The following is a 13,436-nucleotide window of genomic DNA, read 5'->3' as shown; positions in this document are numbered from 1 at the left end:
GTGGAGCATCTGGGACTTGAACCACCGCCCATATGGGATGCCGGCACTGCAGGCGGTGGCTTCTCCTGCTATGCCACAGCGCCAGCCCCAGTCTGTGTATTTTTTCATTCTAGGCAGGAGTAAACAGTTCCAGTTGCATAAAATTAAGGCTCAGGCCGGCGCCGTGGCTCAATAGGCTAATTCTCCGCCTAGCGCCGCCAGCAGACCGGGTTCTAGTCCCGGTCGGGGCACAGGATTCTGTCCCGGTTGCCCCTCTTCCAGGCCAGCTCAATGCTGTGGCCAGGGAGTGCAGTGGAGGATGGCCCAAGTGCTTGGGCCCTGCACCCCATGGGAGACCAGGAGAAGCACCTGGCTCCTGCCTTCGGATCAGTGCGGTGCGCCAGCCGCAGTGCGCTGGCCGCGGCGGCCATTGGAGGGTGAACCAACGGCAAAGGAAGACCTTTCTCTCTCTCACTGTCCACTCTGCCTGTAAAAAAAAAAAAAAAAAAAAAATAAGGCTCAAAGCCCCTTTTTGACCTACATTAATTTCTTTCTTGCACTTCGGTTTCCTCATTTCTAAAGTGGAGGATTGCTATGCAACTTCTCTGCCTTACTTGTCAGGTTTTTTGTTTGTTTGTTTGTTTGTTTTTAAGACTTACGGACATAATGGACAAGAAAGACCTTTGCAAACTGAACTATGTAAGGTCTTAGAGCCGTCACTCATAGCTAGAGGGGGTTTGGGCCCAGTCTTCTCGGACTGTCCGATGCTGTGTTGACACATCAACCCCAATTAATCCATCTTAGCTCTTGGGTAAAAAAAAAAAAAATGACCAAAGTTGCCACCCGCCACGAGGACACCCGCCTGGCCCAGAGGCGGGTCGGAAGTCTGAGCTGGCAGCGTGCGACCTTCCATCTCCGGGAAGTCTTAGTGTTCCTCAGGCTGTGTCTGAAGCTTGATTTTGCTGAGCTTAATACTGACTCTTGAGTTCTCCCCAGCAGAAGTCAGGGCCTTTTTTTAAGTTGCTGAAGGACTTTTTCTCATTGCACTCTCTTCTAACTCAAAAGCAACTAAAAAGATTTTACTCCGGCGTTTTTTAAAAAAAGATCAGCTCTGGGGCAGAATCCAAACATGAAAGGTTTCAGTTTGAAGAAAGAAATTCCTATCAAGTTCTAAGTGAATATCAAGTGTGTGACTTCAAGCTCCTTCCCTGTGCGAGAAGAGTCTTGAATTTTTATTTCTTTCTTTCTTTGTCTTTAACCACTTGAATTCCTGGGAGGGGAGGCCCAGAAGGGCTGGGAAGGGCGTGTTCGGGCGCCATCCATCGACTGTTCTGCCCCGGCCTGCGGCCAGTCCTGCTGTGTCCCTGAGCAAAGGCCCTTCCAGTGTCTGAGTGGCAGAGGAGCGACAACCAGAGGCAGAGGCGTTCCTCTGCTCCCTTGTCTTGGTATTCTCTCTCCTTCTCATTGAGGCCTGTGAAAATCTCTCTTTCAGGTTGACAGACTCATGGAGCTGCATTTTAAATATCTGGGTGCCATGCAGGTGGCCGACAAGAAGATCGAAGGGGAAAAACACGTACGTATCCCTGCCTGCCTTTTGCCGTGATTGACTCATGCCCCATCTGGGTCCCTTGTGTACCTCCCGTCTGCCTGCCGGGATAAGTAGAGGCAGAGGTGCCGCCTACTGCCCTGCGCCGTCTAACATGTCATAAGAGCAGAACACGTGATGGTCGCTCAGCGACAGCCTTTCAGGAGGAAGGCTATGTAGCCTTGATCCAGTCTGACCTGGGAGTCCAGGTGGGTCACACAAGTACCCTGACCAAGAGTTTCTCTTAGAAAATATGACCAACCAAAGAGCAGGGCTGTGACGTGGTACCACGTTGGCAGAGTGTGTCTTGGTACCCCCAGCTGCAGCCTCTGTAGCCCGAGGGAAGCAGTGATGACGGCATAGAGCTGGAGAGAAGCTGAGGAGCGGTAGAACGCGCTCTCCCTGCACAGGCGGGGCCTGGCCTGGAGAAGGGAAGTGGGCGTGCATGGCACATCTTGGATTCTGGCACCTGCCTGCTGGTGCTGCCGGCTGCTGGGGGAAGTGACAGGGGCCGGGTGTTGTCCCTTGTGGAGGCATGCTTCCTACCTCCTGCGTTTTTCACCCATCCACTTCCATTTTGCCTCTGCGGCCTGCTCATCTGCACTCCCTAATCAGGGTGAGTTTCCACGTCTAATTTGTAGTTCTCCTGTCTGATTTGTGTTCCATCCCCTACGAGACACTCTTCCATCTTGGTCATGCTACCAAGTGATCTCTTTCTTGCCTTTTTCCAAGTCCGTGAGAAACCTCATTTCCCTGTGACCGTGGTTGGCCAGGTCGCTTCATTTTCTTTTCAGCCTTCTGTCCTCAAAGACACACTGGAGGCCTCGAGCCTCCGTGGTGGGAGAGCCCGTTGCAGTGCCGCCCCATCCAGGCGGGGCCTCGGGCCTCCGCAGTGGGAGAGACCAGAGCGTGGGCAGGGACGGTGACCTGCTGCCTGCACCCCGTTCCTCTCCCAAACGCTGCCTTCCTTTAGGATCAGCAGGAGAGAGGTAGCCGCGGGCTTCCGTCTTGTGATTTCCCTGTGATCTCTAAACCCAGTGAGTGCTCAGATGTTTGTTGGTTGATTGGATTGATTGGCTGGACTTTGCTTTCACACCACGATCTCGCTGCTAGATAAAAGGCAGAGACTCCAACCTGACACCAGCATGTTGCGCACACAGCTCTGAGGTTTCCCGTCCCACCCCCATTTGTTCTGTTCTTTGATTAACTTTGCTTGCCTGTCTCTTCTTCCTGGTGTAGTAATTTGTGTATGATGGACATTTAATGATTGAGTGCTGGAGTCCTCTTTCTCTTGTCTGAATAATTAGGGACAGGTCGGGATTCCCCTGGCCTTTGTAAGGGAGCAGCCATGAGGCAGTTAGAACCTCCCGCAGTGTCCGCCAGGGATTCCCAGGGAGAGGGGGAGGAGCGCCAGGAGGCAGGGGACCTGGGGTTTCTGTGGACACACTGCCGGCCGTGCTCCCAGCATCTCAGCTGTGAGCTGGTGTCAGCCAAGATGGACCCTTAGGTGCCCTCGCGCTTCGTGTTCTCCCTCAGGTTCCACGGAGCATCCTTGGGTGACTCTGCTGGGTTTTTTGATAGTAGAAGAAATGCACAGCGAGAAGTTGGTCTGTGACTGAGTGCCTTCTAGAAAGGGGAGTGACAGCTCGGGAGGCTCCCCACACGCCAGGCCGTCAGAGACCCTGGGCTTTTCAGCTCCTGCCCTGCCACCTCCGGCTCAGAGACGGCGCACGATCCAGTTGACCTCTCTAAGCTCTGGTTTGCTCACCTCTAAAATGGGACAAGTAACACTGCTCTGTGGCAATTCTTATGAAGACTGAGCACAAAGAACAGGAAGCACCTTGCTCAGTATGCACAAGCTGCTGCTGCTGTTTCTAGATTTTCCTAGCTTCCTTTGGAATTTTTGTTATAACTTCATAGGTTTTTTTTTTTTTTGTATTTGGGAGGCAGGGAGCACCTATCTTCTGGTTTGCTGCCCAGATGCCCAACTGGGTTGGGTCTGAAGCGAGAAGCTGGGAACTCAATCCAGGTCTCCCATATGAATGACAGGAACCCAAGTACTTGAGCCATCACCACTGCCTGCGGGCTCAGCCTTGGCAGGAAGCTGGAGTCAGGGGCTGGAGCCAGGACTTCAACCCAGGTGCTCCAATGAGGCACACTGGCATCCTAACTGCTAGGCTGTGTCTTCTCCTTGCGTAACTGTGTTAAGAAAGCCAGGCCAGGGCTGGTGCCGTGGCTCACTTGGTTAATCCTCCTCCTGCAGTGCCAGCATCCCATATGGGCGCCAGGTTCTAGTCCTGGTTGTTCCTCTTCCAGTCCAGCTCTCCGCTGTGGCCCGGGAGGGCAGTGGAGGATGGCCCAAGTGTTTGGGCTCCTGTACCCGCGTGGGAGACCAGGAGGAAGCACCTGGCTGCTGGCTTCGGATGTGCGCAGTGCTGGCCATAGCAGCCATTTGGGGAGTGAACCAACAGAAGGAAGACCTTTCTCTCTATCTCTCTCTCACTGTCTATAACTCTAGCTGTCAAATAAAAAAAGAAAGAAAGAAAGAAATCCAGGCCATCCTCTGAGCCCCAGAGGAGCTACCCCGCAGAACAGAGGCCCCTGGCACCATGCGCTGCTGTGTTGGTGTGAAGCCTGGGCTGTCTTTGAGGCAGCCTGGGTGAGTGCTTGGATGTTGGCGTGTTGGGCATCCTCGCATGTGGCTGTGTGGCAGCTTGGCCTGCTTCCCACAAGATTATCTGTTATCGTTGTTGAAGAAGGTGTGAAATTCATTAGCCCTGATGGAGAGTCAGCGCTGCAGCTGCCCCCCACCCCCGCATGCAGAGCCGCTGTGTGCCATGGCACTGGGGCCCCGCCATTCCCTGACAAACAGCTGTCTCCTTGATGCCAAGGCCACTTTGCTGAGCACTGGCACACGCTCCAAGGCCATTAGTGCTCAGCAGCCTCTGGGACGCTCAGAGAGCCAGGGCGGCAGGGGTGAGGGACGCGTTCGTGAGCAGCGTCTGCTGCCCGCACCCCAGCTGTACGGTGACTTAGCACAACACGACCTCCTCCTCGCCTCTCTCCAGGCACAGTCTGTCTCCTCACTGCGTCTCCTGCCCGTTAAATCTGAATGGCCTACACCAGTCGGGATCTAGGCAAATAATTGTTGATTTGAACTAAATGCTTATTCCTCAGGCATTTTGATGACAGTGAGTGTCAGATCAAGACCGAGTAAGTGTCTCACATACTTCCCCAAGTCTCAGGAGACACAGCCAGGTGTTGATACTCTCCATGTCCCAGAGCCTTCACCCTCCCTGTCACATCTGACTTCCCTGGGCACTGGCCAAGTGTCCAGGGTTTGCAGTTGACCAAGGCTCACTGGAAAGGATCTGGTCATTAGCAAATGTTGATTAGGTCTCTGCAGGCACTGGGCCAGCGCTGGCCAGGCTGAGCAGCAGAGGGGAGCTGCGACTGCGCCTCCCGGAGCAGGAGGTGTCACCCCAGCGGTCCTGTGGATGAGTGCACGCCCATGCTAAGCCTTAAAAGGTGGATGCGTCAGGCATCCCGGGCTGGGGAAAGACCGCAGAGGAATGGTAGGAGGCTTCCTGGGGTGAGGGGGTGTGTGGGAGACCCTGGGCTGTGGAGCCAGGCCTATCCCTAATTATCCAGCCGTGGAGAAGCCTGGAATGGCCCCAGCCCTGCTGCATCTCTTCCTCGGTGGCATTTTGTGTTTAAGGTGTGTGCCCCAGTTGTGTGCTTTGAGACATCACGTAGGTGGGGAATTCAGTGACGACAAATGTCATATGCAAAAGCTCCAAACAGGGCCTTGCACACAGGCGATGGTCAGAGAACCTTTGCTTTCCTCTGTGGGACTGTTAGCAACCACACACACACACACACACACACAAACACACACACAACACAGTGTCCTAACTCCCTAAAACTGCAGGAGTTTGCAAGGCCAGCCCTTCCCTGCCTTTTTTTTTTTTTTTTTTAAGATTGATTTATTTATTTGAAAGGCAGAGTTATAGAGGCAGAGAGTGAGAGAGCGAGAGAGAGAGGTCTTCTATCCACTGGTTTACTCCCCAAATGGCCACAATGGCCAGAGCTGTGCCCATCTGAAGCCAGGAGCCAGGCGCTTCTTCCAGGTCTACCATGCAGGTGCAGGGGCCCAAGGACTTGGGCCATCTTCCACCACTTTCCCAGGCTGGATCAGAAGTGGAGGAGCCAGGACTCAAACTGGTGCCCATATGGGATGCCGGCACTGCAGGCGGTGGCTGTACCCGCTACGCCACAGCGCTGGCCCCCTTCTCTGCTTTTGCCCGGCTTCTGGACACCTCCTCCTGCCTGTGGCCCTCGCCTCTGCTGCTCCCCTCCACCCTGGCTCTTCTCTCGCTGTTGCCTCCTCCGCTGCGAGGTCTCTCCCAGCGGTCTCCTCCTGTGAAGCCCTGCCTCCCCGGCTGCCTGCCAGCCTGTAATTACTCCGTTCGTTTGTTTACTCCCCGTCTCTGGGACCATAATCTTTCTTGTTCATCATAGTCTTGGGACTGACACTCAGCAAACGAAGGGCTGCTGCGCAGTCGGCGAGTTCGTGTCTCTCCCTGGACTTAAGGCTCACCCTGGGCTTCCCACGTGACTCCTTCGCTCTCGTTTCCAACGCTAACTTGTATTCTCTGTGATCGACCTCATCGTGGGAAGTGGTCCAGCCCTACCCTGTAGACTCCGTGGTGTAACCGCAGCAATATTCCCTAAGGAAAACTGCCCCTACCTGGAAGAGTCTGTTAGGGCAGACACTCCCACATTTGGGGCCGTGGCCCGCTGCCTTCCAGTTCTGCTCCGTGACCGTGAGATTCTAGGGTGACAGCACCTGTGGACGTACCCCAGGGGCTCCTGGTTAGCAAGATTTGACCTGGACTCTTAAAGGGCAGGCACTGCTTCCGGGGCTTCCGGAGAGCTGCAGCCCCGGCCTTGGGTGAATGTCCTGGCTGCTGTCTTAGCAGGTTTCACCCGGCTCCCACAACCACCACAGCCAGAACACACCAAGGTCCCAGTGTGGGGCGGCCGGCCGGCTCCTTCCAGCTCCTGGCGGCTCGGTGCGCAGAGCGCGCCCGGCTCCTGAGCGTCGGGGGCGAGGCGGAATTACACAGGTGCTGGCAGGGCTTTCTGAGGCGGGGGGAGAGAGAGCCTTGAGAGAGGGTTTCCGTTTTTAGTTCCTGGGAAAATTGCACTCAGCAGGTTGATTCAATAAAGTGTTCCCACCACATACTTTGCGCCGTAATGACTTACAAATTGCATGCTAATTTTGCCACAGTTAAATCATTCCAGGCTTTATCCTGGAAAGAAAAAGATGGACTCTGTAATGAAACAGTGTCCCCAGGACTTGCTGTCTTCAACTCTGCTGTTTCCTTGGCATTTGAAACTCGCCTTAAGATCTGCATGAATGGGGGTGGAGTGTAGGGACGGCTGTGGGAGGCACGTGACCCTCAAGCGCGGGCCAGGGTGCAGCCGGCAGAGGTGTGAGCCTACCATTGGCCCTTCTGCAAGCTGTGCCCGAAGCCTCAGGGCCCGCTCGAAAAAATAGACTCCCACCGAGCCCTCCTCTCCGCTGTTCATCAAACCAAGCACCCCCCGGTACGGGAATTTGCCAGAACACAGTGATGGGGAGGGTTCTCTTCTCTTAGTCACCCACTGTTTCAGCCAGGCGCCCACTCACCCCTCACTGCTCCCTCCTCACCCCTTCCCAAGCACAGCCAGGTTCTGTCCCACCCCTGCCCTGTGCCTTGGGCACTGTATTTTGCCTGGCTCTCTCTCACCCACCTCACAGGCCTGTCGCGAGGTCTGGTGAGACAGGGCTGTGCGCCAGGCCTCCCAGACCTCCACAGGCTCCTGGTCTCCGCCGCCTGCCCATGGGCCATAGGCTTTACTGACTTAGCATGTCCAGGCCCAGCTGGCAGCCCATCCCCCGCCTCCCGCCCCCGCGTTTGACCCGGTCAGAAGCCTGGCCTTCATCTGTATCCGCACGCTCCTGGGGAAGGCCCCCTGTGACTGTCCCCTGCCCTCCCTCTACACCTGGCTTCGCTGGAGGCTCCCGCCCCCTTCCCGTGTTACATTACTGCAGCACCCTCCCAACTAGCTCATCTCCCATCTCTAGGTCTGTGCCCTCCAATTCGCTTCCTACACAGTAGCCAGAGATTTTTCCAGAATGAAAGTCCACCTCTGCCACTTCAGCACCCCAGCACAGTAGCGCAGGTTTTGCCTTACCATCAGGGTGTGATCTGGGGTTGGCTCCCGCCCGCTGCTCTGGGATGGGCAGGCCCGCCTGCAGCAGCCGCACTCCCTGAACTTGTGCCTTCTCAAGCTTTCTAGACATCGGCCTGCTGCTGTTTGCTCTGCCAGGAATCCCTCTCAGTGCCACCTTCCCACATCCCTCTCCTGCAGCTGGCTGACTGCTCTGTATCTCAGGGTCTTGGCACACAGATTCGTCAGCGAATACACCCCAAGTGTTGGCCGCGGAGCCAGCGGGCCGCCGCGGGCTTCCCCATCAGTTCCTGCGGGGAGCCTTCCCTGAGACCACCTGGAGGGGCTCAGGAGCCAGACCGCAGGGGTGCAGACCTCGGCCCTGCCTCCCGCCCGCTGGGTGCTGGCTCCCCAGCCAGTGACCTGAGCTCCGTGCTTCTGTTTCCTCATCAGAAAAGGATGGGAGTAATAGCGCCTATCGTGGGGCTGTGGGGAGGATTAACTAAGTCAGTGTATAGAAGCCACTTAGATTAGTGACTGGGCCGCAAGGGGCGGCTGTGGTTATGAGTTCTGCTGGCCCGCATTCTGTCTCTCCCTCCACAGTAGCTGTAGATCTTCATGGGTGGGACAGTACTTACTGTCTGTCCCCCGACAAGATTGCCATTTGCTGGCTGTGCGTGCTGTCTGCTCTCCTGGGGGCTGCGGTTCTCTGGGAACTGGCTTATTTGTTACCAAAGATCAAAGGAGCTGTCTGGCGCTCTGTTTTGTGGGAGGAGGAGGTGTTAAGTAAACGTAGAGATGAGGCCACACCTGTGATGGAGGCACCTTGGTACCTACGAAGAACGTGAGCCAAGGTTAGACGTCCCCTCTGCGGCACACACGTTCTCTTCACCTGGGAAATGTGTGTCATGGTAGGGACATTACAGGATCATTTTGAGGAAGACCGAGACTGCTTGTTAAGCCTGGCACACGCTCTCCTCGCTGGCCCCTGTGCGGGCAGAGCTCTGGCCTGAGACCCCAGGTTTCTTACCAGAGCTGCCATCATTAGCAATGCATTCTCAAAAGAAAAATTCCTCACTCTGATTCTCCAGCTTGCCTTGGTAGGGCCTTCTCTCCGCCAGGAAGGCCCTGTTCCGGTGTCTGGGCACTTCCACCCATGACTGCAGACAGGGACCGTGTGGTCTCTTGGGTGCTGTGTTTAGGCTGACTCATGCCGCCTCTCACCAAGGCAGCAGGGGGCGGTACTGGCTTCACAGCCTCCTCTCTGACTTCCCCTTCTGGCGGGCAGATTGGAAGCAGCATCCCAGCATCCTGTGCTCGCTGGGAGGCCAGGCAGGGAGTCGGTGGCGCTGCCAGAGACAGCCACATGTGAAGTGAGGACGTGGCTGGGAGAGGGCAACACACACAGCCTTGCAGAAATGGCACCTCGGCTCCACGTGCCACCTCCGTGGCTGCCTTTGGAGATGGATCTGGTTATTTTAGCGGCTCTGCTGCCATGAATCACAGCCTGTTCTACTTAATGCGCCATTCGCTGAATTACCATCCACGTTTTCATTCTCACCCTCTCTTATGCAATGAACAAAGCCAAACCTATCACAGTCTCTCTCTTAAAAAAAAAAAAAATCCCCCAAATTGCTTGTGGAGTTTGCTGCTCCATCTATAGATTTTGCAAGTTTCTTCAATTTTTAAGGAAAAGGTAAGCCATGACGCCCTGGGGCCTGTAATGCTGCTGGTTTGCATTAGCCCCAAATAGGGCACAAGGAGGAAAATCCCATCCTTTTGCTAACACTGAGACAGCCCATAAAACAAAGACTGCTTCTTTCTTTGAGCTACGGGAGCGAGCACAGATTCGGAGCCAGGTCTGGGGGGTTCTGTCCTGTGTCCACCATGAGCCTTGGCAGAGTCCTGTCTCTAGCCTCAGCTTCCAGCTGGAGAGTGGGCGTCGTGATGGATCTCACCTCCCAGAGTTCGCGTGTGGAAAAGTGAGAAACCCGTGACGGTGCTCAGAACAGTGCCTGGCTCAGGAAATCTCACTCTCCTTAACTCTGCTCCCACCCCCGTGTCATGCCAGAGCAAAGGGACGAATGGCAAAGGCCTTGGACTCAGGAATCATTTGCCAATCAGATCTCCTCCCGAAACTCACTGACAACTGTTGTTTTTTTTTTTTTTTTTCATGGCCACTTATTTATTTTTGATACAAATGTACATGACACAGGTCTTGACAGTCGGCCCACCACCACGCAGGTAGGGCCTGGCCCCCCAGGGAAGAGGCAGGACAGGGACAAGAGCTGGTGGTGGGTGCTGGTGTAGGCCTCTCCAGTGTGCCTGGCCTGCAGCTGGGGGTGGGGGGTGCCCAGGCCCCTGGAGGGTGGGACCACAGCAGTAGTGATGGTGGTGCTGGCCTCCACGAGGTTAAGGAGAGGGGACCGTCAGCTCCGCAGCCACCAGCTGAGTCAGGGACCCTGGGGAACCAGCCCCAGGCTCAGGTGCTCTGTCCTCCACTCCAGCCAGCACACCTTCTCCTCCACAGGGGAGGGAGAGGAGGAGGGAGGGAAGAGGGAGGGAGAGAAGTGGTTTTCTTGTTTGAAGTTCATGGAGAAGGGGTGCAGTGGGGGTAGCGATGACGAGGGACATAGGGCAGGACCACAGCTGGTGAGCCTGCAGTCTCTGGCCCCAGGCTGGGGGGAGGGAGGCTGCCCCCCAATGCTGGTCCCCCCACTCTGGTCCCCTTGTCCCTCCTAGCTCCAGGTGGACCAGGCCTCCGGGACGGCACTGCCGCCCGCACACTCACACGCAGGCACGCAGGGACACTCAGTTACCACAAAGTTAAAGTTAAGGAGTAGGGAGAGGAGAGAAAAGCTTTTCCAGTGTTTGCTGCTGAGGCCCCCAGCACGCAGGCTGGGGGCCTGTGCCCTCGGGAGGGGCCGTTTGGCATGAGAGGAGAGCAGCAAGGGGGCTGGTGGCTGCGGGGCAGGGACATCCACACTTTACCATTTGTGAAACCTGAAAATGGTGTTTGCTGTACGTACCCATCCCCGGGGCGTGTCCAGCAGCGAGGCTCGTGCAGGTGCCCTGCTGTGGGCAGTGAAACGTGCTGGGACAGGGAGCTCCCAGTGCTCCCAGGGCCAGGCAGCCCCTCCACCCGCCTTCCTGCCCAGCAACCCCGCGATCCTGCTCTGGAGCTTAAGGGAGACACAGGTCCTGCACGCAAGGAGGCCGCTGCCCTCCTGGACTTTCTCTTTAATCCCGCGTGAAGCACGCTTTCTCCGCATGCCCGGTCATGGTGAAACAGCCTCCCCGCGGTGGCACGGGAGCTGCTCTGAGACGGATGCCACACGGCTCAGACGGGTCCCGGGGTCTGATTTTCGTGCCTCTTGTGCCGTCGGTGAGTCCTGAGAGGAGGAAGGTATGGCAGTCGGTACGCTCTTTAGAAGGTGATACTTGTGACCTTTTCCTTTGGCATCCGTGTACTCCAGAGGCTGGACCGCAGCCTGATCTCTGCGCGAGCCGGCTGGCTACACTTGTTGTCTGCTCCTGGTGAGCTGGGCAAACCCAGGTCCTCCCTAGTAGCGCTCATGCATAACCAGCAGGATTCCAGATCAGGCGCCTCCCGGTGTTTTGGAAACTTTTGTGAGGAAGAAGGTGGAGAGAAGTGTGTGATGATTTTTTTTTATTTAGGTTTATTTATTTATTTTGAAAGTTAGAGAGAGAGGAGGGAGAGACAGAATCTTCCATCCTCTGGTTCACTCCCCAGATGACCACAATGCCAGGGCTGGCCAGGTCAAAGCCAGGATCCAGGAGCTCCCTGCAGGTCTCCCACACAGGTGCAAGGGCCCGAGCAGTTGGGCCATCCTCTGCTGCTCTCCTAGGCACATTAGCAGGGAATTGGATCAGAAGGAGAGCAGCCAGGACGCGAACTGGTGCCCCTACGGGATGCTGGCATCACAGGTGGTGGCTTTACCTGCCGCGCCACAATGCAGGCCTCATGATGAATTTTCTTAAGGCTTCGAATTTCTGTATCATTTCTCCAAAGACCGAATCCCAGCTCGTGATTATGAGCAGAGCGGTGCTGAGAGCCATCTTGCTGTTCCCCACACCCTTCGAACCTTGCTGTGCGAAGTTCTGCTTCATCACGTGCGGGTGTCCAAGGAGCCATATCAGCTCCCTGTCTGCAGACCGGCTTTTCATGTGGCGTCTTTGAAGCGGAGAAAGGGAGGCAACAGTCCACTAATCCACGTGTAATACACTGACGCTGCCTGTAGATCGTAAGCCGGGGTGGAGAGGGAAGGGTGACGGGCCATCTTCTTTGGCAACAGACCACAGCTTGAGGTGGCACCTGCACAAGCTGTGCCCAGGCTGCCTCCCTTCCTTAGTCTCCATCAGACTGATAGATAATCTCTCTGCTTCTTTTATGTCCCCTTAAACACTGAGTACACATTTGTGCTCAGCCTCCCAGAATCCGCCCGGCAGTAAATATTCCACACCACCGAGTTGTAACAGGACAGATAAGGGGCCGTCCTGACAGCCTGCAGCCCCGCCGCTGGCTGGTTTCTATGGCGCTTCTAAAACTGTCAGGGCAGGGACTTGGTCTTCAGAGCCAATCGCCGTTTCATCTCTGAGCGTGTTCAGCGCAGCGAGGGCGACGCCTTTCCCAGAGATAGCCGTGGTCACATCTCAGATCTACATTTGAAAATTTCACTTTCAAATCATGTGGCCGTGTGTCTAAAAGCAGAATGCCGGATTCAACAGTATCAGAGAAGTTCGGAGGCTGGAGGCAAAAGAGGAGAAACTGGAGTTTGACCTTGCTCTCCTGAGCCCATCCTTTCCAGATGACAGTATTGAGAACCCAGAGGGCACAGCGTGCGCCTGGCTGTTAGAGGAAATCAGATTATGGGGCAGAGTGTGAAGAAGGAAAGAGGCACCGGGCACCCTGACTGGATTAGAGAAACTGAATTTCGCCAAAGCCCCGACCTTGAGCCTCTCTGTCTCTCATATCCGTTTATTCGCAGACACCTCTGAAACCTACACGCACAAACATGGTGGTGTAAAAAGAGCACAGACCTGAGTCTGAATCCCACTTCTGCTTCCCACGGGCCTGGGGACGGCTGTGCTGCCTGAGCCCAGCTCCCCGTCTGCAGCGGGGGTGGGAATCCCGCCTCCCAGTGTGGACAAGGGAGGAGGAGTTCGTGCAGATGGAGCACGGCCCATGGCCCGCGCAGAGGAAGCCCTCAGTGCCACAAGTAGCTATCTTCGGTGGACAGGTGAAGGGAGCTTTGCTTATTCCGGCCACCTCATACAGTGTCTTGTATGTGATAATTAACAATGATACGACCCACCGACGGCTGAAACCAAATAGGCCAAAAACCCTCCCTCCCGCCTCCCCGACATTTCCATCAGAGACGCTGGTGTTCCACGGTTGCTGGCCGAGTTGGCTTTTCCACGCCTTTCTCCAGGCTCTCGCACTCTGCTTGCAGTGGCCTTCCAGCCTGCAGCCTGCCTCAAGTCCCAGCTCTGACGTTGCATTTCCTCTGGAGCCCGGACTCCCGTTCCTCCCCTCCTGCCTCCCACAGCTCTCAGGGTGCTTTGAGATATCTTAGCCCTCATTACGTTTAGACTTGTTTGTGTCTGTTAACCTTTTTACACCGTAAGCTCC

The 13,436-nt window shown here is 55.7% G+C and overlaps 1 protein-coding gene across 1 annotated transcript in view; it reads left to right on the top strand.

Annotated features, from left to right (window-relative positions):
• Nucleotides 1–13,436, top strand: part of CTNNBL1 (catenin beta like 1) — a 170,546-nt gene that overhangs the window by 146,829 nt on the left and 10,281 nt on the right. Inside the window, exon 13 of the mRNA XM_070051853.1 lies at nucleotides 1,472–1,552. Within this exon, the coding sequence (XP_069907954.1) occupies nucleotides 1,472–1,552 (81 nt within the window). The remainder of the gene's footprint in view (nucleotides 1–1,471; nucleotides 1,553–13,436) is intronic.

Source organism: Oryctolagus cuniculus, chromosome 11 (assembly GCF_964237555.1).
Source record: "Oryctolagus cuniculus chromosome 11, mOryCun1.1, whole genome shotgun sequence".
Lineage (NCBI taxonomy): Eukaryota > Metazoa > Chordata > Mammalia > Lagomorpha > Leporidae > Oryctolagus > Oryctolagus cuniculus.
The sequence above is the reverse complement of the archived record's forward strand: the minus strand, read 5'-3'. Positions and strand labels throughout refer to the sequence as shown.